Here is a 23,477-nt window from a genome sequence, read left to right as displayed (position 1 = left end):
TTTGTAAACTACATGACTCTGGTATAGTGTATACAATGCATAATAGCTATTTTGTTTCTCCATTTTAGCACATATTTAATGATGCAAATTACTTTGTTTCTAAAGAATTGTAGAAATTCTAATAATATTTTTTCCTTTTAATAAGTGGGGCAAAAGAGGAAACTAATATTGTGCTGCTCATCCATCTGATTAACACATACATTTAAACTGTTAGTAGATATAGAACTATTAAAGGCTATACTGTAGGTGCCTGTAAATGTACTAAATGTGTTCTAAATAGATTATTTTTTAAGCTTATTAATCAAATTGCCCAAAAGGTTCAGAACTGAACCTGGATACAGTTTAATGGTATAATTTATTCTGTACAAGCTATCAGCAAATTTTGAGGGTTGTGTCTGCTGTCTCTTTTTCTAAACATTGTATGAAGTGATGTTAGTTATTATTGCTGATTGAGGTGACAGAAGATTTATATATATTTTTTTAAGAATTGCTGAGAGCAGTAAGAAGAAACTTACTATGCACCAGACCAGGCTAGGTTAGATGGGTAAGATGGTGTCATCATCCCACATGTAACATATAATATATAGTGTCTCTTGGGTTTCATATCTTTCTCAGTCTCTCTCACTGTCCCCTGAACATCTCTGCTTTATCACTCTCTCCCTCCCCTACACCATGTTTTGTTCTGTTTCTAGTGGCCCACATATCTCTACCCTCTCTTTACCCTGCTATGTTTTCTCTCTCTCTCTCTCTTACTCACTCACTCTCTCTTTTCCCTAGCACTGCCTCTTTCTCTCTCCAACATCTTCTTCTTTTGCATCAGATCTCTTTAACTTAATCTCTGTCTCCTAGTAGACTGTCTCTCTCACTTTCTCTCTCTCTCTCTCTCTCCTCTCTCACACATGCACACACACTTTCTTTTTCACCCTGTCTCTATCTCTCTCTCACATCCTTTCTGAAAAGAGTCCCACTTCTGATCTTCCCATTGTTTGGAATTTGGATTTTAAATCTGAATTTCTGGTTTTGGATTGCAAAAATTCGATGATTTTAGCGGTTTTCATAAATTTTTAGCAATGATTATCAATTTTTTTTAAAGTTTTTTAATCAAACCTAAAACAAATCCAAACCAAAACACTTGAGGGTAGTTTTGCCAAAACACAAGGACGAATTCGAACCAAAAAACGGGTATCTGCGCACAGCTCTAGTTTTAATAAGATATCAAATAATTAAAGTATTCAATAAAGATTATCTGTCCAGTGCCAGGTGATAAAAATGGGCATTTCACAGCTGAACAGGTCAAAGTAAAATGGCACTGAATCTCATATTGTTCTGCAGTATGCATTGTACTGTATATACCTCACTATTCTGTTTGTAGTCAATCTGGTACAGTAGATTTTCCAACAGAGCTGTGTACTCTGGCTAAACAATGCAATGCCACTGTTTATCCACCTAGTATAATAGGGGAGGTGGTTGATAGACAGTTACAAGGTCATCAGTCAATCGGTTAACACCATAGGATTGACAGTCAAAAGGTCAACAGAGTCAAAGAGTCGACGTGAAAAAGGTCGACACATTTTTTAAAGGGTTTTTCATGTTTTTACGACTTTTCCTGCATTTTACTATCCATGTCACAAACTGTTACCTTCAGTAACCTTGCCCGAATTGTAGCAAGTGAAGCGAGGCCTTGAGTGGACGCATTTCAACAAATTTGGGTGAAATATGTTGAAAAACACAAAATAACACCAAGAAAGGTAGAATTTTTTTATGTTGACCTTTTGACCCTGTCAAACTTTTGATTGGTAAGCCTTTGACTGTCGACCTTTTGACCCTGTTGACCTTTTGCCCCTGTGCGACCTATTGACTCTTGACCTTGTAACTGTCTAACAGATCACACCCTATAATAATATATCTGTAGTGGTTCAGAAATCATCAGATTATGGTTATTTTCGTGGTTCCATATAACCTTATGAAACAAAATCCAAAATGTTTGTCCAACAGGAATTGTAAAAATAAATATATTTTGTTTTTTTAAATGTCATTGGATTAAAAACCCACATTAAAATTACACCTTTGTTAGTTTGTATTTTTGGTACCCTTAAAGCATTTTTTTAGATCAATGTTTTCTGCTGGAGACAGCAAGAACAGATGGGTTATTCTTGCAAAACTACTGTATGTGCCCAGCCTTGCAAATATCGATTTAAGGTGGATGCAGTGCTGATGTTTGAGCAGTTGAGTTACAATATTTTATTTGCTACTGCTCATGTGCGAAAAGTCCTGTAAATCCTTACTGTGCATGCAGGAGCCAAGGTGTGCGATGACGTGTGTATTTGTGTACACCATTACTATGATTTGAGACAGAGGGGGTTATTAAGATTTGTTAGCAAAACAACACACTAATGGGCAAAACAATGTTGCACTGCAGAGGAGGCAGATGTAACATGTGCAGAGAGATTTAGACTTGGGTGGGGTGTGTTCAAGCTGAAATCTAAATTGCAGTGTAAAAATAAAGCAGCTACAAAATAACCCACCCAAATCTCTCTGCACATGTTACATCTGCCACACTTGCAGTGCTACATGGTTTTGCCCATTAATGTGTTTTTTTGGTTTGCTAACAAACCTGAATAGCCCCCAGAAGTTGCGATCTATGGCCATTTCAGGGTGGGGACTGGGAGGTGACCTGAAATCATAGCAGAGGAGGTGTCTTGGGCATATTATGGGAGTGTTATGTGGATGTTGCAGCACATGCAGTGCTGATCTCTTTTGTAGCACCGCAGCCACAGAGGCCATATTTTGAGAAAGTTACAAGAAAGACTCTATGTCAGACAGGGGCTGCTCGAGAAGTTGATGTTGCTACCAATGGTGTAGAGATCAGATTCACCAGCACAGTAAATCACTGCTCATATATACAAGGTGGGCGGCGCAGGGTTTGCTCAGTAGTGAACAAGGGAAATGTTTACATTTTCATTTGCATATTTCTGCACTTGCAAATCCATGAGAAATCGCAGCCTGATTTACAGCCACCTCAGAAACAGGCACTTTTGTGTTGCTTCTGCATATTTTAGTAATTTCCAGTATGTTATGGCATGCGCTGGCCACTTTTCTCCATACAGTAAATATATTTGTCTACTGCTTTGCCAATTAGAAATCTAGCAAACATTTCATCACAATAAGTTTTGAAGTTAACTGATCAAAGCAAACCATTTGTAATGCAGCACTTTTTTCCTCTAGATCTGCTTTGAGGTCTTTCGTTAAATTATATTGTGGTATTATGTAAATGTGATAATGTGTGTTACCACTTGCCTTTGATTTACTTTGCTTTTTATATTCAAAAGATTGAGGCCACCCACTGTGCAGTGAGAAAGTAGTTTTATATACCAGCAGGGTGCCTTGAGAAAAGCGCTTTATGGTAATAAAGGTCAGCTGTGGATAGATTACATGACAGATGACAATGAGGGGTGGATCACAGGTATTGATTGGTAGCAGACATATGTATTGATTGGTATGGGACATGAACATATACAGTAGTAGATTGCGGTTGAGATACTGTTAATGTAGAGTATGGAAACTAATAAAAAGTGAATAAAACTTTAAATTACTTGCGTATATTACACTGGTAAACATTTTAAAAACTGTCCAATCAGCTGGCATTCGACACTCTTCACTAAAAGCTGTTTATAGTCCATTCTAAATATAAATGTCATTATGCCTGCAGATTCAGGTGCAACAAAGTTACATTTCCCTTAAACGCTTCTGTCTTACTAGATGGAAAGAAGGGGTCTGGGTTAAACACATACATTTAACCTGACATTTTCATTTGAGTATTCTTTTCACTTACAGATTTTCTTCCAATTTGTACGTTGTACTTTTAAGTAATTTTCATTTACCATTAACAATAAATTACTGTATCATTTTGCAGGTGACGGTGGCTGGTCACCATTGGACAGTGACCACTATCAGTGGTTGCAGGTGGATTTTGAAAGCAGGAAACAGATACGAGCAATCGCTACTCAAGGAAGATACAGCAGTTCTGATTGGGTATCCCAATACCGCTTGCTTTACAGTGACACTGGTAGAAATTGGAAACCATATCATCAGGATGGAAATATATGGGTAAGCAATGGAAACTCTCTGTTTATTATTTTATTCTTGTTTCAATTGGTTACACATATGTAACACTCTCTGAATAGTGTGATGGAGGGTTGCAGCCTCTAATGTAAAGGGATGTAACAATCCCCCGGACATGTCAGCCACATGTGTATATATTTCAGCAGAGCCAGCTCTAGGCATAGGTAAACTAGGCAAATGCCTAAGGTATTTGGTATACCTAGGGGCACAAGCAGCTTCTGCTGATTAAAATGATATGTGGCATGGTTATATTCTGTGTGTGACTGCGGCTGTGTCTGCATATGAAAAGCTATATTACAGTGTATACCTGGAAATCACTGTAACATAGCATTTCATATGCAGATACAGCCACAGTCGCACATCATTTTAATCAGCAGAAGCTGCTTGTGCATCCTAGTCACATAGTAATGCAAATAAGATGCATTTTCATCAAAAAAGGCACACAATGTTAGCAGAGCTGCCAGCCGACTTACGCCAGGCATCGCACAAAATGGTAAGCTGCTCAATCAGATTGTGATGTCACTCAGGTGCTAAAAGGGAGGGGTAATTCTGTGTAGGAAAAAACAATGTGTTCCCTAATGCACACCGAGTGAAAAATATTACTACATAATAGTCAGATAATACGGAGATCTTAGTTGCGTATATCTGCAGATATAGGGTTAAGCCCCCAGGCCGATCGACAAGGCTTCTCCGTCACTGGGGGTCCCTAATACTAGGTATGGGTCCGGGGTGCAGGACCCCATAACGCCGACACAGGTCGGCTACCCCAGGTCAGCACACAGGTGAGAATTAATAAGGGTTAATAAGAAGCACAGAAGTGCTATGTAAGTGGTGTGATTAAAATAATACAAAAATATATACAAAGTGATAGGGAAAATCATAAGTGTTAATAAAGTGTTAGGGTGTGCTGACCTGAAGCAGCCCAGCCATACCGACACAGGGGCCACTGCACCCCACACCCACCCCATACATAATTACAAATATGTCTGGGTTAAATTCCCAGTGTAAGGCCACATGGTAATGGCTCCTACAGCATCTGAGAGCCAGCTTACTTGGAGATACCCCTAGCTTCTCCTATGGCACTCTGGAGTCAGCAATCCCTCCTAATGCTGACCCATCCATACCTCTCTAAGTACAATGCAGTGTTAGCGGCCATGTGGATGCTGTGTGCGGTGGGTTGGTAGTGCAGTAGTGTTTAGCATATGTGTAAGGGGCATTATGTGTGTCATGTGTATACTGTATATGCATTAATAATGTGCGGCCTTTTTGTAAGGGATATTGGGGGTAATTCCAAGTTGATCGCAGCAGGAAATTTTTTAGCAGTTGGGCAAAACCATGTGCACTGCAGGGGGGGGGGCAGATATAACATTTGCAGAGAGAGTTAGATTTGGGTGGGTTATTTTGTTTCTGTGCAGAGTAAATACTGGCTGCTTTATTTTTACACTGCAATTTAGATTGCAGATTGAACTCACCACACCCAAATCTAACTCTCTCTGCACATGTTATATCTGCCCCCCTGCAGTGCACATGGTTTTGGCCAATTGCTAACAAACTTGCTGCTGTGATCAACTCAGAATTAGACCCCTTATGTGTGTCATTATGTGAATAAGGGTATTAATAATGTGCGGCATATGTGTAAGGGATATTATGTGTGTCATTATGTGCATTAGGGCATTAATGTGAGACATTGTGTAAGGGACATTATGTGTATAATGGCATTAATAAAGGTTGGCATAATGTGTAAGGTGCATTACAGATGGAGCCAAGCTAATCGTGGCTCCATCTGGGACTGAGTGCGCTCGGTGAGGTAGACCGCTGGGCACAAATGGGATGCGCGTGCATCATAGGCATGCACACGCCCCATTCAAAGTGAATGGGAGTGTCTCTGTGTGCACGCCGGGCACCCCCGCATGTGATGTAGCTTATAAGGACATTAATAATGTGTGTCATATGTGTAATGGGCATTACTGTGTGGTAGTATATGTATAAATGAATTACTAGTGTGTGGCATTATGTGCATAAGATGCTCTACTGTTTGGCACAGTGTATAGAAAGGGCCCTACTGTGTGGTCTAATGTGAATAAAGAATAATATGGTGTGGTGTAATGTGAATAAGGAGCAATTTAGTGTGATGTAATGTGAATGAGGAGCACTACTGTGAGGAGTAGCGTATATGTGGTAAAGTGGTACTACTGTGTGATGAATTAGGGCCATTATCGCATGATAAAAAGTGAATAAAGTTGCACTACTGTGTGGCGCAATTTGAATGTGGGGTACTATTGTGTGGCCATGACCTTTCCCAGCAAGAACATTCCCCTTTTTGAGCTGTGCGCCGAATTTGCGCACTGTTCCTTATTAAGATATAGGGGGTAGGAGCACCAAAATAAGGACTGCTATGGGTGAGGGGTGATGGTGCTGGGAAAGGGGTGCAGGGTCAGAGGCGAAACTAGTGGCGGTGCTAGGGGGCACCAGCCAAAATCTTGCCTAGGGCATCATATTGGTTAGGGCCGGCTCTGTATTTAATAGTGGCATTGCATGGGTAACATATACTTACATAAACCATGCTACTTATCCTTTCCTGAGTGAGGACTAGTGCTAAACTTAGGAGACAATGGATCAGGTTTGACTGCTGATTTGTTAGGATTTTTTCTTTCTGGGATCTATTGCTTTGTTAAATTTGTTTTGGTAAATATGCATACTGTATAGCCAAAAATATCTTGCTTCTGAGAAAACTAATGTATGTACTGTGCGCAAGCTGTGCATAATGAAGTGGTGGGATTCCTCCCTGTTGGTCTGTTCTGTAATGTCACATATTATAACTTCTGGGGCCTGTTTTATCACTGCCCCTTCCTGCGCAGAAGAAAGTCAACTGCTGTGTAATAACAGCATGTTGTCCCTTTACTCTATACATGGCTTGAAGGCTAGACCTTGCTGTGTACAGAAGGGCAGACAGAGGAAATCAGTACAGGAAATGAAGAGAGACCATGGGGCATATTTACTAAAAGTTGATCTCGGTTCTCTTTAAAATCAACCAGAATAGAAACATCCCCACAAAATTGACTACAGTGTTTCTATTCCAAATAGCTCATTTACTAAAAGTTGATTTTGAGTTCCTTTTAAAAATTGATGTGTGATGTGAGTTCTACTTGAAGTTCTGAAAGTGTTGTATTCATCAAAAATGGACTCAAAATCAATGAAACTCAAGAAAATCGACCAAATAGTGATCAAACATCAATTAAAAATCAACCTAAAATCGACCTATAATATACAAAAGCATTTCTATTGGTCAAAACAGGTCACATGCACTGTATTACCCACAAACACCATCATTAGTGGACTCATTTGCATATCCACAAGTTTTTTAAATCATTACTGTGCCTTTCAGTGTCATGATTTATGCAGCCAGAGTGCCGCACATGCTTCTCTACCATGTTTTTTCCCCTCATATAGAGGTTTTAGATGAAAATCAAATACAACTATTTCTGATGGTTCTATTGGAAATGGAGGTTTTGGGTCAATGTTAGGTCAATATTCAAATTGACTATTAGTAAATACGGGTTAGGAATTGAACTCTATGTTAAAGTATTGTAGTTCTATTTAAGTGTAAAGTTCTATTTTGGTTCTACTTTAGTCAATGCCTGTTCCACAAAAATGACTGAAAATCGAATCAAAATCAACTGAAAAACAAGATAAACTTTTAGTAAAAATACCCTTATAGGTTTTGAAGAAGACTGCATGAGGAAGCAGGATGTAGTTTAATTATCTACAGCCCCCAGGCAATACAAAATTTTGGTTGTTGGGAGCAAACCCTTCAGGATACATGGCAGAGACCCTATTTATTTTTAAAGCAGTTCTACTGGAATATGGAGCTGATGTACCATGACCATAGGAGTAGAGTTGCTGAAATTGCTGATATCTAATAAAGATACCAAATGATGGCAATTACTGAATGATAAATAGTAATCATTTTAATAAGAAGAATAAAACTGTAATTATAACATACTACTCCTACGATAAAATAGATAATACATTTTCTTAATCTGATATTTCAGTCTGGCCCAAAATGCCTTACTATTTAACCATTTATGTAGCATTTCTAACAAGATGATAAATGATAACATTATTAATATCATTAATTATACTTTCTTAATTAAGTTTAGCAAAATCCGACAAATATTCAAAATACATATTAAAGGCCATTTAACAGTGCTAAGGAGATTTTTTTAACAAGATCAATGTTCTGTAATAAATGACTGGACTTGAAGACACATTATTTGGCCTAGTTGTAAATTAAGACTGATATTTATAAAGATTTTAAGCTTTTTAACACACAACCAGCGTCATCTGTGCTCTTCTTGTCTGATTGTTGATGAGTAAGACTAATTAAACTCTAGTGTGTTGATTGCAAAATGACATTAAGCAATCAGATTAAATTGTTATGGTTCAGTGAAAGAATATTCAACTACAATGGTCTAATAGAGAATGGAAGTTAATTAAGTGGCCTTTTACAGTATGTAATAGTCCTTATAGAATTAATTTATTTTCATTTGTTATTGCGTTTTATGATGTACGGATTTAAAAAAAAATGATGTTTGCTTTAGATAAATCACTTATGCACAGGGCTTTTTTCTAACTAGGTGTGTGAAAATGAAACTACAGAACTGTGTACCGATGGTTTGTGTACAAATCCAGTGGTGGGTGGACTGTGCATGTGCAGAATAGGCCCTGCAGGATCACTTGCAGTGCCCCTTAAGATGCAGCATGATTGACATGATGCGAATGTTTGGGGGTGGGTGCAGCAATGGGCGGGGGGCATTTTTACAAAACAGGGTGTGCCAGTTTCTGGGACTTCCTACGCAAATTTCCTGCCACTGTCATAGGAGTTCCTGCAGCCATTCTGCGTAATCTTAGGTAACTCAGATGGCTGATGGTTGCCCGATGGTGATCCGATGCTGTGACTGCAGACACGCCAGTGGATCACAGCAGCCACAGCTAGACATCCAAAGACGCAGCTGTGATGAAAACAGCATCCACATTCTATGTCACCCCCTACATCAAAACAAATACTTCAAATTTATTTGATAACTGTTATTTTATTGAAGATACTGTAGAAGTTTGAAGTTGGGCGTAAGATCAATAACTATTTTTCCAAATCATTTAGCCAAATAAAATTTTTGACACAAGTAATTTGATTTGTTATCTGTAAATGAAAGAACTTCAGCAAGGTGGCTGATTGGTTTCTTGTACTAACATGTTATTAATCCCATTTGAGGTTAATACATACTGTGTACAGTAACACAGTTTCCATTTATATGCATAATAATGGTGTTCAATTTTACAGCCTTTGTTCTGAGATGTGATTTATATTAGGGCAAAGGCAAATGTATAAAGCCCTTAGAGAATATTGCATGCAATCACTTACAAATGTAAATATTTATATGGCTAGAAAGGCACTCTGACCTGAAAATCCACTTTATTGCTTTGTACCTTGCATAGGTTAATAAACTCAGTCTATGTTCCAGATCCTGCATACAACCACAATAACATCATAACATCACATCCTCGTCAAATGATGCTATTCTCATAATTTACTCCTAAGCAATGAGGATTTTCATGCATCAATAAGAGTGACAATAGAATTTTAGGTGAGAACATGGGTATTACAGGTTGAGTATCCCTTATCCAAAATTAAAAATCCGACATTTTTGGGTCCGCTACTGAGATAATGACATATATATTATATATTATGTGTACATATAGATATATTATATAGATATATAATATACATATATATGTGTCATTATCTCAGTAGGGGAACAAAAAATTTGTGATTTTGAATTTTGGATAAGGGATACTCAACCTGTATTAAAGAAAAGCCATAGAACTCCCACCTTAGACAAGCAAAACAAGGACAAACAATTCCAGGCAAGGTGACATTGAGGTAAAGTCAAAGTGAATATAAAATAAAAATAAGGTCAAATGAAGGTGCTGTGGCATCACCTGTAATTTAATAGCCCCCTTATTGCTCCTTGAAGTCTCAAATGGTTATATAAAACAACTAACATGGATGGTGTAATGGTTAGCATTACTGTCTCACAGCACTGAGGTCTTATATTCAATTCCCACTATGATCCTAACTGTTTGGCATGTGCAGGGTCGGACTGGCCCACAGGGGAACATGGGAACCCAACGGTGGGCCCCACTGCCTGGGCCCTCCTCCTCCTCTAAGGATCAGGTTCCAGACTCTATCCTAGTGCACTTGAATTATGCATTATACTTATGTTACATTATACTTCACAAGAATATGGTTTATTATATATTTACAGTACCATGGGGGACAGAACATGTACTCTGTAATGGTTAGCCAAACCTCTGTGGTGGCTGGCCAGCACCAGTGGAGCCTGGCCACACCCTTAAGCACGGACACCTATAACTTAATTTCCCCGGTGGGCCCTTCATGACCCAGTCCGGGCATGTGTATATTCTCCCCCTGGGCATGTGTATATTCTCCCCCTGCTCGTGGGAGTTTCCATTGGGTACTCCTGTTTTTCCCACAATCCAAAAATATACTGTAGGTTAATTCGCATCCAACAAAAATGGACATTGTATATTATAATGTGAATTGAGGACACTGTGTGACAGTTCTACAATGTGACATAATGTGAACTGGGGCCCTACTATGGGGCATAACATTTACTAGGGTACTATTATGGTGCATAAAAGTAGCAACTGCTGTGGGGAGGTGTCTCTCTAGAAGCACTGGGACAGGGGACCCTTTAAAGTGTTGCTATGGGGCCCACAGTTTTGGCTACGCACCTGGCTGCAGAATATGTATGCACTATATAATAAATAAATAAGTGCAAAAAGTTAAAATAATATATACATCAATATTTTTATCTCTACATTACTATAACAAATACATGTTGATACAAATACATACATATTAGATATCCCTTTGGAAAAACTAAAAATAAAGTTTAATGCAAATTTGTAATGTTATTACAGGTTTACTTAACACTTTAAAAATATTTGAAAATGGGACTAGACCTTGTGCAAAAAAAATCTGATCATTAATGTGTTAAATAGACAATGGGACATGTTTTGGTTCACATTTATTTTACATGCACAAGCCCATCAACACCAATAACACACTATACAGATCTGTGATTTCATACAAGGTCGAGTCACAGTATTATGACCACCACCTACATTTGACGTCGGCAACATGTAGCCCATGAAGTACGTCATGCGCTGGCTTGGTAGGTATATAAGGTGTGTGATAGGCTGTTTGCACACATATCACTCGTTGCTGTCATGGATAAAAGGGGGGATTTATCTGAGTTGCAAAAAGGTATGGTTATCAGCTTTCAAGCCAAGGATGGCAAAATTTCTGAAACAGCGCAGTATGTGTACTGTTCATGTGATGCTGTGGTGAAGGTGTGTCGTGTCTAGACAAATTGCACCATTGCAAATAACCATTGTGGAAACTGCGGAGCACCACGTGCCACTGATGTGAGAGGTGAACGTCAGCTATGAAGGTGCGTGAGGACCGACCAACATGCTACAGTGGAGCAGCTTACCGTCAAAATGAACCTGCGGGCTACCAGACGTGTCTCTAAAATGACAGTTCAGCAAACCCTGATGCGTATGGGGCTCCGAAGCAAACGCATGGTCACTGCACCTGGATGGTAGTCATAATAATGTGACTCGACCGTGTATTTAGTCATGATCATACAATATCAGAATAATGTATTAAAAAATACCTGATACCGGGTATGGCAAAATACGCCTGCATTGTCACAGTTAATATATTTCACACACTTACTCTGCTCCGGCTGGTCGTGAGTGAGGCACAATGCGCATCGTTGCCCAGCGATGGCCAATGACAAGAAGACCAAAGAAAGCGATCGCTCCCGCGATTGCAAGAACATTGACAGGAGGAAGGTATTCCGTAGTGTCAACTGACCGTTTTCTGGTAGTGATGCGGTGAACGTAGGCTTTTCCAGGCGTTTGGAGGGCGGATGTCTGATGTCATTTCCGGGACCTGCAACGCTGGAATCATCGCACAGGGTAAGTAACTCTTACCCTGGTCTAGTTCTACACAAAACTTTTTTTGCATAGCAGGGCTGCACAACCATTTGCAGCCTTACTATGCAAAAAAACCCTCCCCCATAGGCGCCGTCTAGTTGATCGCACTGGCAGCAAAAAGTTGCTACGTGCGATCAACTCGGAATGACCCCCATAGTTTTGTCCTTTAGAGAAAGATTTTGCTGCTGCGATCAGGTCTGAATTAGGTCCTATATCTCCAATAATGTGCTTAATTTACAAAGGTGTTTTATTCTTTTATCTATTTTTTAAACATCCTAATGTCATCCTAATGTCATTTTTTTATTGTGTTAAGCCATATATCATTTTTGAATTGCTTGATTTAATCTTGTCTAAACATATGCACTATTCTTTATGTTAATATAAAACAATCTTCTCAATGCATTCGAAAAATACAGGCAGAATGATCTAGGGAGTAAATTTAGGTGGGAATAGTTTTACTAAGTCAAAACATAATTTTTCATGTTAATTTTCAGTGTAAATTTAGTATTGGCTGCCAATGAGACATAACAGCATGGGGAACTGGCATAATCCAGCTTTGAGTCACATCCATTACATGAACTACTTTCTATTCAGTTCAGTCGACAATTACATTCATCTTGTTGCTCTTTAAAAAGGGAATTTATTGGTTCAAAAATAATGGTCAGGCCACATTGTGTTTGTTATATTATAGTATTCAGTGTCCATACAGTAATGTAAACAGATATTTGTATATAAAAAAAAGTAAAGGCTTAAGGCCCCATTTAATAACTAGAATTACAGGTTGAGTATCCCTTATCCAGGGGTGGTCTTCAGTTTGCCGGCTGTCGGGATCCCGGCGCACAGTATACCGGTGCCGGAATCCCAACAGCCAGCATACCGACACTTTTTCTCCCTCTTGGGGGTCCATGACCCCCTGGAGGGAGAATAAATAGCGTGGTGCCCATAGCGCGCCACCGTGCCCGCAAGGGGCTCATTTGCACTCGCCACGCTGTCAGTATGCCGGTGGTCGGGATTCCGGCACCGGTATGCTGGTCACCGGGAGCCCGGCCGCCGGCATACCATACTACACCACCTTATCCAAAATGCTTGGGACCAGAAGTACATTTGATATCGGATTTTTCCGTATTTTGGAATAATTGCATACCATATTATATCTGCTGTATAATGCTAAACTTGCTGCTGTTTGTTAAATACTGAAAAGAAGCACATAACCCCTTTAGCAAGTTCTAAAGGGGTTATGTCTCATAGTTAAATGGGGCCCTATGTTCCAAAATCCGAATGTGTAATAGTTAACTCCATTTGCATGGTGTATTTTTATTTTGCATGTCTGTTACTATTTTGGCTAATCTAGTGACTTCACTTATTAAGAATGTTCTGTAATATTTTGATTTAAAATTTTGTCTATAAAATTAACATTATTATTAATTCTAAAACATTGATGAAAAGACAAAACATTGAATATATTTTGTAGAAAAAAATAGTTCACTAAAGACGCAAATAGCTATTATTCTCAACACTGGATGTCTAAGGTTAGTATAGTAGTCAGGGTGGAACTGAAGCAATTTAGGGGAGGATACTGTTGGTCGACATTCAAAAGGTTGAGAGTCAATAGGTTGACACCATATGATTGACATAGCCAAACAGTCATCATGTTCAAATTGTCAACATGACAATCGTAGACACAACATATGATTGACACAAGTTTTTTGGAATTTTTTAAATTTTGAAAAAACTTTTTCATACTTTACCATCCATGTGGACTACGATTGGGAACGGTAATGTGTACCAAGCACCACGATAGCAGAGCAAGGCACCTTGCCCGAAGCATGACGAGTGTAGCATGCCATACAAGGGGACATAGCACACTAATTGGGGTTTTAGATGCTGAGACCTACAATTGACAAAAAAAACTCATGTCGGCCTTTTCATGTGTCAACATTTTCTGTGTCAAACTTTTCATTGTGTCTACTTTGTGCATGTCGGCCTTTTATGGTCAATGTAGACACTGTCAACCTTTTTACTGTCGAGCTTGTGACCCATAAACATTTTATAGATTAGAACTAGACCAGCACCTTATAAGAAATAGAACAGTTCCCTGTTCATCTAATTGGGTGAATGTCCTGGTCTTGGAGGGGTATTTCAATCAGAATATTCATATATCCTCATTTCTTAATAAATTATAATTTTTTCCCCTCCTCCATAAGTATATAATTTTAATTATCCCATTTTTTTGATACTATCACCTATAATTGTAATTAATCAAATAAAAATTAATTTATCTGTATATTAGATTTAACGTTTAGAGAGTGCCCCAACAAAGAGTCTTTCTTTTCCCCTTATGTTCACTGTACTATATTAGTGACTCCATTGCCAACAATATCATTTAATGAACCCAAAGGGACAGTATTATGGGTCATTGCTTTTTTTTCATATGTATAAATATCTGCAATATATATATATATACATTATATATATATATATAATATATATCTATATATCTATATAGTCATGTGTGGAATCATCCCCTTTGTTTCAGAGGGTGTGGTATGAGTTGCCAGCTGCTGGGTCCCCAGCGGCCAGCATACCGGTGCCGGGATCCTGACCGCCGGCTTGTGTAAATGAGCCCCTTGCGGGCTCGATACACTCGCCAGGCTGCAGGGCACAGTGGCACGCGCTATCTATTCCCCCTCCAGGGGGTCGTGGACCCCCAAGAGGGAGAAAAGGTGTCAGTATGCTGGTTGTTGGGATTCCAGCACCTGTATACTGTGCGCCGGGATCCCAACAACCGGTATACTGAATACCACCCGTTTCAGACTCTGCACCTTATCAGTGCTGTACCCTAACTGGCTTAACATTACCCTGAATGTGACACTTGGCCTACTTGCAATTGCAATGGGGCAAGACTGGAAAGGAAGGGGACGTCTAACACATGCTGAAGACAGTATGGGTGTATTCACACAATGTTTTTTGGGGGAGTCAGCACCTAATGTATTTGAGAGGTTTTTGTAAATTGTATTCAAACCTATGTGAATATGTATTGCTAACATATGTATATGTTTAAAGAACACAGACTGTCAGTACTGATATTTTCTTTTAAGTCTGTTATTGAACTCTCTTTTAAAAAATTGTTCCAATTACAATCGTGATACGTTTTATAATATCGACAAGGAAATATTATCTTCTTTGTACTTTTTATCTATACCATTAGTGAATGTGCAGCATATTGAAGAGTGGAGAACAAATTTGCTTTTACAAGTCTGGCTCTGCACTTTTCAAATGTTAGACATAAATGTATATTCATAAAACTGGAATTCCCTGAGCTTTGGGTTATAAGAAAAATTGCTGATGAAGCTTAAGAACAGATAGTGTGTCGGTGTATTTAAATGTGACTTTCTCTTTGATTATAGCATATTTTATATTTTTCCGTACCCATAAGATGATCACTGTAGGACTAGAGTAGCTTGAAATATGCTATATAGAAAAGGGCAACATACTGCAGTGTCTAGTGGTATTTTTAAGAAAATGTTTCTTGTACATCAGTCAAATGACTTTAGCAATAATGTTTTTATTAGTATAAACAGACATTTGCTTATCATATAGATCTACAGTAGAACATTCTGTGCAGAGAAAGAATTCTCTCTTACTATAGAAGGATATCTGAATAAGATAAAGTATTTTGCTATGTGTGGTACGTGCCTAGGGTTGACAGTTGCTGGGGGGGGGGGGGGGGGGCACAGCATACTCATACTGCTAAGCCATTGTCCAGATGGGGCCAGGTGATTCTTTTTGTGTTTGTCATCACAACTTTTTATTTATTTATTTTGCAACTGGTGAGGGTAAGGGGGGGTTAGTAGATTGTGGTGATGGAAGGGGTAAGGTTGGTGCTGCTCTGACAGTTAGAAGGCCCCAACATGAAGGGGCAGTGACATGATAGGCAGTGACTAATAATGTTGTGCCTAGGGTCGGCCTGACCCCTAAATTCAAGCTTGCTAAAACACATGTATTTCTTATTACCAATAATTGTGTAAAGACTGTAGACTCATCCTACTACAGTAGGAGGGAATTTTATCTCTGCACAGAATATTCTAGCTCTATCTAGTCAAACTTGGATATTTATACTATTAAAAACATTATTGCGAAAGAAATTTAACTGCTGGACAAGAAACATTTTCTTAAAAAATACTACTAGACAGTATGTTGCCATTTTAAAACCATTTTTAAACTTCCCAATGACCCACCTTTCGATTAGGGGAAAATACAATTTCTGCCACAGACTTTGTTATATGAAATGGTGCCCCTACAAGTGTGACTTCCAATTGTTTCACTGACAGGAATTTCTGTTTGTTTGAAATAAAATTCCTCTACGTAAATCAAGCTTCAAGAAACATTAATAAAATTATTATGCAACACAACCCGGAATAAGGACAGTTCTCTTTATTTGTATTTTCACATTAATACATATACTTTGGTGGTTGTCATGACCAATGTTGACAAGAAACATAGGGGGTGATTCTGAATCACATGCAGATGTGCTCATGGCTATATTTTAATGCAAATGCATAGCTGTTTTTGTGTACACTGAGACCCCCTCTTGCAGCAGTGCCAATCTGTCTAAGTACGTCTTTAGACCACCAGACGCACCATTGAAATGTTCAACAACACTATGACATATGCAGCTTCTTGTCTGAGCAGTTGTGTCTTTGTATACATAGGTATGCCCACTGAATTCAACAGACCATGTACCGATTCTGGACCTCATTCCGAGTTGTTCGCTCGCTAGCAGATTTTAGCAGCTTTGCACATGCTAGGCCGCCGCCCTCTGGGAGTGTATCTTAGCTTAGCAGAATAGCGAACGAAAGATTAGCAGAATTGCAAATAGAAAATTCTTAGCAGTTTCTGAGTAGCTCGAGACTTACTCCTACACTGCGATCAGCTCAGCCCGTTTTGTTCCTGGTTTGACGTCACAAACACACCCTACATTCGGCCAGCCACTCCCCCGTTTCTCCAGACACTCCCGCGTTTTATCCTGGCACGCCTGCGTTTTTCCGCACACTCCCAGAAAACGGTCAGTTTCCGTCCAGAAACACCCACTTCCTGTCAATCACACTCCGATCACTTCAACGATGAAAATTCTTCGTTCGGACGTGAGTAAATCTACTACGTTTTGTGCTAAAATACTTAGCGCATGCGCACTGCGTACCATGCGCATGAGCATTTTTGCCTTAATCGCTCCGTTGCGAAAATCGGCAATGAGCAAACAACTCGGAATGACCCCCTCTGTTCTGCATCTCTGAATGCTTATAATATGGACGCATGTGAAGTATGATTTAAAAAAAGCAACCTACTGCGTGCCACATCAACTCTCTGTATGACTCAGAATCAATCCCATAGATTGATGAAGGGGGAATCTTTGGCCCTCCACCTGTTGTTGAACTAGACATCCCAGCATGCCTTGCAATAGCTTTAGCATGGCCAAATAGCAAAACTGTAGCAGGGCATGCTGGGATATGTAGTTCAACAACAGCTGGAGCGCCAAAGGTTCCCCACCCCTGCCATAGATTGTCACAGCAAAATGAGGCCTACTTTGGTGTTCTGTGAGGTCAACTGCCTATCAGGAACCATACTGACAATATAAAAACATTGCATGCTGGGAGTTTAAAGATATAAAAGCTGCTTTCAGTCAGTAGTAGTCAGTGAATTCCTAGACCAAGATCAAGATATAGCGCTGGACTTAGTATGCTATCTGTAAGTTTGTGGTTATTTGTTCTTTATTATATTTTTGTGATACACAAAATGGAAGTTGCTCAATAAATTTAATAATAACTTATTGACATGTAAAGCGAACACTTTAATGTGCACAGTGAGCAGAATGCCAGTGCAGCTGCCTTGCCTTCCCTGTATATATTTTTATATGTTTGCTCATTTAATGTAAAAGGGAAATGTTCACCTTATGTCAGGTAAAAAAATATATCCGTAGTTTACAGACAATAACAATGTACAGTACCTACCATTGTTTTTTTATGTTGCTTTGGTAAAGGCAGTCTAAACAACAAAACAAAAATGGCTGAAACCGCACTAGTTTTGCTTATATAAATCACTCTTTGGCCTTTGATAAATGACCTCAAGAGACGTAATCATAAGTATGCTTTATAGGTGACTCTGTTCTAGGCATTTTGCCTTTTATTGTGAATTTCAATACCTCTGTGTTTTAGTTTTAGACCCGGAGGTTAATAACATCCTCAACTGGTTCATTGAAACACGCTGCATAAAAGCTTTTTCAGAAAAGGAAACTTGTTAAGAAGCCAAAAACGGAATTCTTCTTTTTAACAGTCATTGCATTCAATATTGAGCAACCTTAGGGCGATCAAAACTTTCCTCTTGGATCTATATTTCTGCTCTGCAAGCTATTTTTTCTTATACAGTAGTTAGTCAAAATCTAAGTCTTTATGAGCACGTGTTAACTGCACCAATTTATTGTGAATAAGTATCACTCTGTATGAAAAGATAAATTTAACCGTGATGCAGCTAAGGACTGCTTTATTCTAACGTACACAATTGAATACCAATCATACCGTTTTTATATTGCAAAAGAATGATCCTAACAATAAAGACTCTTCCCAAAGTAAGATTACATATAATTTATTGATTTTTATCAATTAAATGTAAAAAAAAATCTGTTTCAACAGATTTGACAATGAAATCATAGTAATATACTGTAACAATTAGAAAACGTAATCCCGAACCTCAAAGATTCTACGTATATACTGTAACACTACATAGCACAGAAAAAATAGGACCCTAGTGAATATTCCTACACAATTGGAACAGACTTGCTCCAAAGTCCTAGGAATTCACAACTCAGCCAGCAGGCTTATACAGTATATTAAGTGACCAGTAACTTTTAAAAGTAAAACACAGGTGCCTAGGGCTCACAATTATGCAACTGGATCAGAATTAGTCAGCTGTACAAAAGTTTCAATAAAGTCACATAAAGAAGTTTTGACTCTATTTAGTTGCTACCATCCAAGAAGTGAAAATGCAAATGGTATACATCTAATTTTGACGGCTGTCAGGACCCCAGCAGTAAGGATACAGACGCCGTAATCCAGAGATCTGGCGCTACAGGACTATCCCCACTCATGGGTGTCCACGACACCCATAGAGTGGGAATAGAACCTGTGGCGAGTGCAGTGAGCCCCCGAGCTCACAAGGGGACTCTTTGCACTCGCCCCACTGCCGGCATACTGACATCTGGGATATACTGACGGCTGGCATCCTGGCCGCAGGTAAATCCTACTGAATCCAATGCAAATATGCCACGCAATGAATTTCATATCCATTTTGCAAAAAAAAATAAATAGAGAAGACAGTTTTAACTAGAGATGTGTGCCGGACCATTTTTGCTGGTTTTGGTTTTTGGTTTTGATTCTAATTTATCCGAGGGTATTATATTCTATGTATTTTTATGTTTTTATATTTATTGTGCAGCTGATTTTTAGAGGGCAATTACTTAATTTGTTTACTGATTTGTTGTTTCCTTTATTCCTTTAAAAACACCCAGTAAAGGGCAACAGAAGGACTAGATACAGTAGATGCAGGGGCATTAACTGTTGACAGCTGCCCCTATGTAATTGCCAAGCACGATTCTAATGTACCAAAAAAAAAATGTAAATCAAAATAAGTAGGATCACTGTAAATATCACAGCCTGTTGACACTAGTTTTTTTATTATTATTATTATTATTATTATTATAAACAGTATTTATAAAAAATCAGCAAATAACCATTTAAGATTTTAGAACACTGATGTAGCTGAATATGGGACTAATTCAGAGATTTACCTCAACCATCAAATTGGCATATATCTCTGATTGTGTGAGATCAGCAACTGCACAGACGCTGAACTGCGCATGTGCAGACCTTGGCCAGTATTTACTAAAAATCCGAGTTTGGTCGATTTGTGTTTTTTTTTCTAAGTCCCAATCCGGGAATTCACTAAGCACCAATCTCGGCAGTGTCTGGTCTATTCGTAATGGTTTGAATGACAACGTTCCGAAATACGAATGAATAGACCATCGGTCAAACGCGGCTGTTATTTAATAGAATACGGGAATTCACTATTCATTCGTATTTGAGTGTTAGTCTCTGAGTGCTCAAATGCGGTCGTATTTTTTTGCGATTCGTTAAAAAAAGCGGCAAAAAAATAGACCTGCTTTTTTCAGTCGTGTTTACATGTGTTGCAAATAAAAAATCACTTACACCTGAATTAGGATGCCTATAAAAGGATGTTAGGCCCATTTCAATACACCTACACTGTAGGATTCCTCAGACTCAGACATCAGCCTGTAAGTACCCAGGGCCAAGAAACTGAACATGGTCAGCAGGTTGTACAGGTTCCGCGGAGGCTGCGCAGGCCTCGTTTTTTTAGGGGGCGTTTAAACTTGAACGCATTGTCCGATGATAAGGTCATACAGATGTTCCGTCTAAATCGTAACAACATTTTCCGTCTGTATGACCTTGTCAAACTGGGCCTAGACCCTGAGACAGCATGCTCTCGCCCTGTCTCAGGCCTGCACAAACTCCTGTCTGTGAGGCACTTTCTGGCTACTGGCAGCTTTCAGGCTGTGTCTGGGGATGTCATAGGAATCTCACAGCCCTCATTTTCCAGAATCTTAACACAGGTGATGTATACCTAACAACCTCTTCTGTTTTGTGTTTGTTTTAATTTGTCAGTGGCCAGTTCTGTCCTAAAATCTCATGTTTATTGTTCTATAAATTGTTCAAACAGGTGTTGGCTGTTTTGCAGCCCCACATAGAGGCCTCAATCTGCTTCCCTACCCAGGAGTCTCAGTGGCATGCCGTCAGGGTAGATTTCTATGAGCTGGCTGTCATGCCCAATGTGCTTGGAGCCATAGATTGCACACACATTCAGCTGAGACCACCTAGGGGCAGGCAGCACATATATACAAACCGCCATTTCGAACACTCCACAAATGTGCAGGTGGTTTGTGATGCAAATCTCAAAATAATGAGTGTTGTTGCTGGTTACCCTGGGGGCTGCCATGACTCCTTCATCCTCAGTCAGTCATCCCTCTTTGATAAGTTTGAGGACGGACAAATGCCAGATGGATGGCTGCTGGGTATGTAATTTGATATGTGTAGGCCTGCGTATACTTTGTCCAAATACAGGTGCAGATGTATTAACCTGTAGAAGGCATAAGGAAGTGAGAAACCAGTGATCTGTGCAAGGTGATAAAGGCACCAGCCAATCTGCTCCAATATGCAAATGAACATTTAGGAACAGATTGTCTGCTGCCTTTATTACCTTGCACATATCACTGGTTTTTCACTTCCTTATGCCTTCTACAGGTTAATACATCTGCCCCACAGTGTTTTACTTATGTGTTGCTGTATCTTAACATGAATCACGTTACTATATCTGTCTTTTAGGTGATGGAGGATATGGTTATTTCTCTTGGCTTCTAACTCCATTGTCCCAACCTGATACCCCTGCTGAACACAATTACAATAATGCACATAAGTCCACGCGGAATGTGATAGAAAGATGTTTTGGTGTGCTGAAATCTAGGTTTCTGTGTCTGGATAAGTCTGGTGACCTTTTGTTGTATAGTCCCTCCAAGGTGACTTAAATTGTGATCTGCTGCTGCTTTCTTCATAACATGTGTTTGCAACAACATCTGCCACATGTTGAGGAGGAGGGGGAGGAGGAAGAAAGCAGCCAGCAAGCAGAGGAATTAGAGACATCTGGTGATACTTGGAGTACTGATGTAGGGAGGCAGGTTAGGCAACAGATCATCAATCGCTATTTCTAAGGTAAGCTTGGTTTGCTTATTTCATTTGTTGTGTAATCATAAATAGATGTTTTGCCTTTTTTTCCAAAAACCATTACTCAGAATGTGTCTGTCTCCTTGACACATACAAACATACCCTCGCTATATGAAAAACAAATGTTGCATGTGTATTGTGTGTATTTTTAATCTCAAAACAACAGATTATGAGTGGCATGCATTAAGTCTGGATAAGTGATCGAAAACTTGCAGTGCTAATTTCTTACAAGACCACAACATCCATTTAGTATTTCACTTTATCATTGTGTGTAACGTCCTAATGCACAGGTTCACAAACTCGGCCCTCAGGACCACACACAGTGCATGTTTTTCTCATAACCCAGTAGAAGCACAGGTGTATGAATTACTCACAGACATGTTAAAAGGTTCACAGGTGGAGCTAATTATGTCACTTGTGATTCTGTGAGTAGACCTGCAAAACATGCACTGTGTGGGTTCCTGAGGGCCGAGTTTGAGAACCTGTGTTCCCAAAAAACACTCCTCAACATATAATATGTTAGCCTTGAGGAATACATGTGTCCCTATGTGTGATGCGCCATCATATTTAAGACTCACAAACTTACTGTAATCTGGAAAAATTCAATTCCTAATGTTTGATGCTGTAAACTTGATGATGTGTAAGTAAATACACAATTTGCCACACATATACATTATTATACACAGTTTTTGTTTTTTGTTGTAAAAGTACATATTTGTTTGTTTCAGCATCATGTGTAAAAACATGCTTAATAATTTAAAACACACACAAACATGTCCCAACAATACTGACATTCATTTGGACAATGTTTTTCAAACAAAACAAAGGCAACATATTACAAGCTTTTTACGCAACTCAATTGTGTTCTTCTTGTAATGTTGTATAGATAAGATAGCTAAGATATGTATCACTAACATTGTAATTTGGATTGTCTGCAGGCAAAGAGAATGATTTGAATCTAGAAAGATTAATGATTAGAAAAAAATCAAGTGGTCAGTTTTCTTCCTGCTAAAGACATTCTGCCTGGCTGGCAATTATTGTATCTGCAGGCAAAGAAAATGATTGGAATCTTGAAAGAGTAATGATTAGAAAAAAATCAAGTGGTCAGTTTACTTCCTGCTAACATGTATGTGTGGCTCCATCAACATTTCCCTCCTCCAATACCCCCCAAAAAATGTTAATGAATAAATGTGCGTACTAATTTTTTTTTTTTGGGCCACTTGAGTTGAAAAAAGGGTCAAGGAGCTAAGTGTTATATTTTTTAAGCAACAAAAACACTTGCTAACTATTTTGAGTTACTTATCACAAATGTCTAACTTGTTTTTTTTCATGTTTTTTTGGGTGGCTGCTTGTCCTGCCCTTTGCCTTTAGCACTGTCATGTTGGCGTGCTCTGGTGGACCGTCTTGGTGGTGATGAGACTG

General features: G+C 39.0%; 1 protein-coding gene across 3 annotated transcripts in view; it reads left to right on the top strand.

Annotated features, from left to right (window-relative positions):
• Positions 1 to 23,477, top strand: part of CNTNAP2 (contactin associated protein 2) — a 2,955,022-nt gene that overhangs the window by 828,368 nt on the left and 2,103,177 nt on the right. For all 3 annotated transcript variants that reach the window (XM_063922438.1, XM_063922437.1, XM_063922439.1), the window contains exon 3: positions 3,914 to 4,107. In XM_063922438.1, the coding sequence (XP_063778508.1) occupies positions 3,914 to 4,107 (194 nt within the window). The remainder of the gene's footprint in view (positions 1 to 3,913; positions 4,108 to 23,477) is intronic.

This window comes from Pseudophryne corroboree, chromosome 5, assembly GCF_028390025.1.
Source record: "Pseudophryne corroboree isolate aPseCor3 chromosome 5, aPseCor3.hap2, whole genome shotgun sequence".
Lineage (NCBI taxonomy): Eukaryota > Metazoa > Chordata > Amphibia > Anura > Myobatrachidae > Pseudophryne > Pseudophryne corroboree.
Note: the sequence above shows the minus strand (reverse complement) of the source record. Positions and strands in the feature narration are given on the sequence as shown.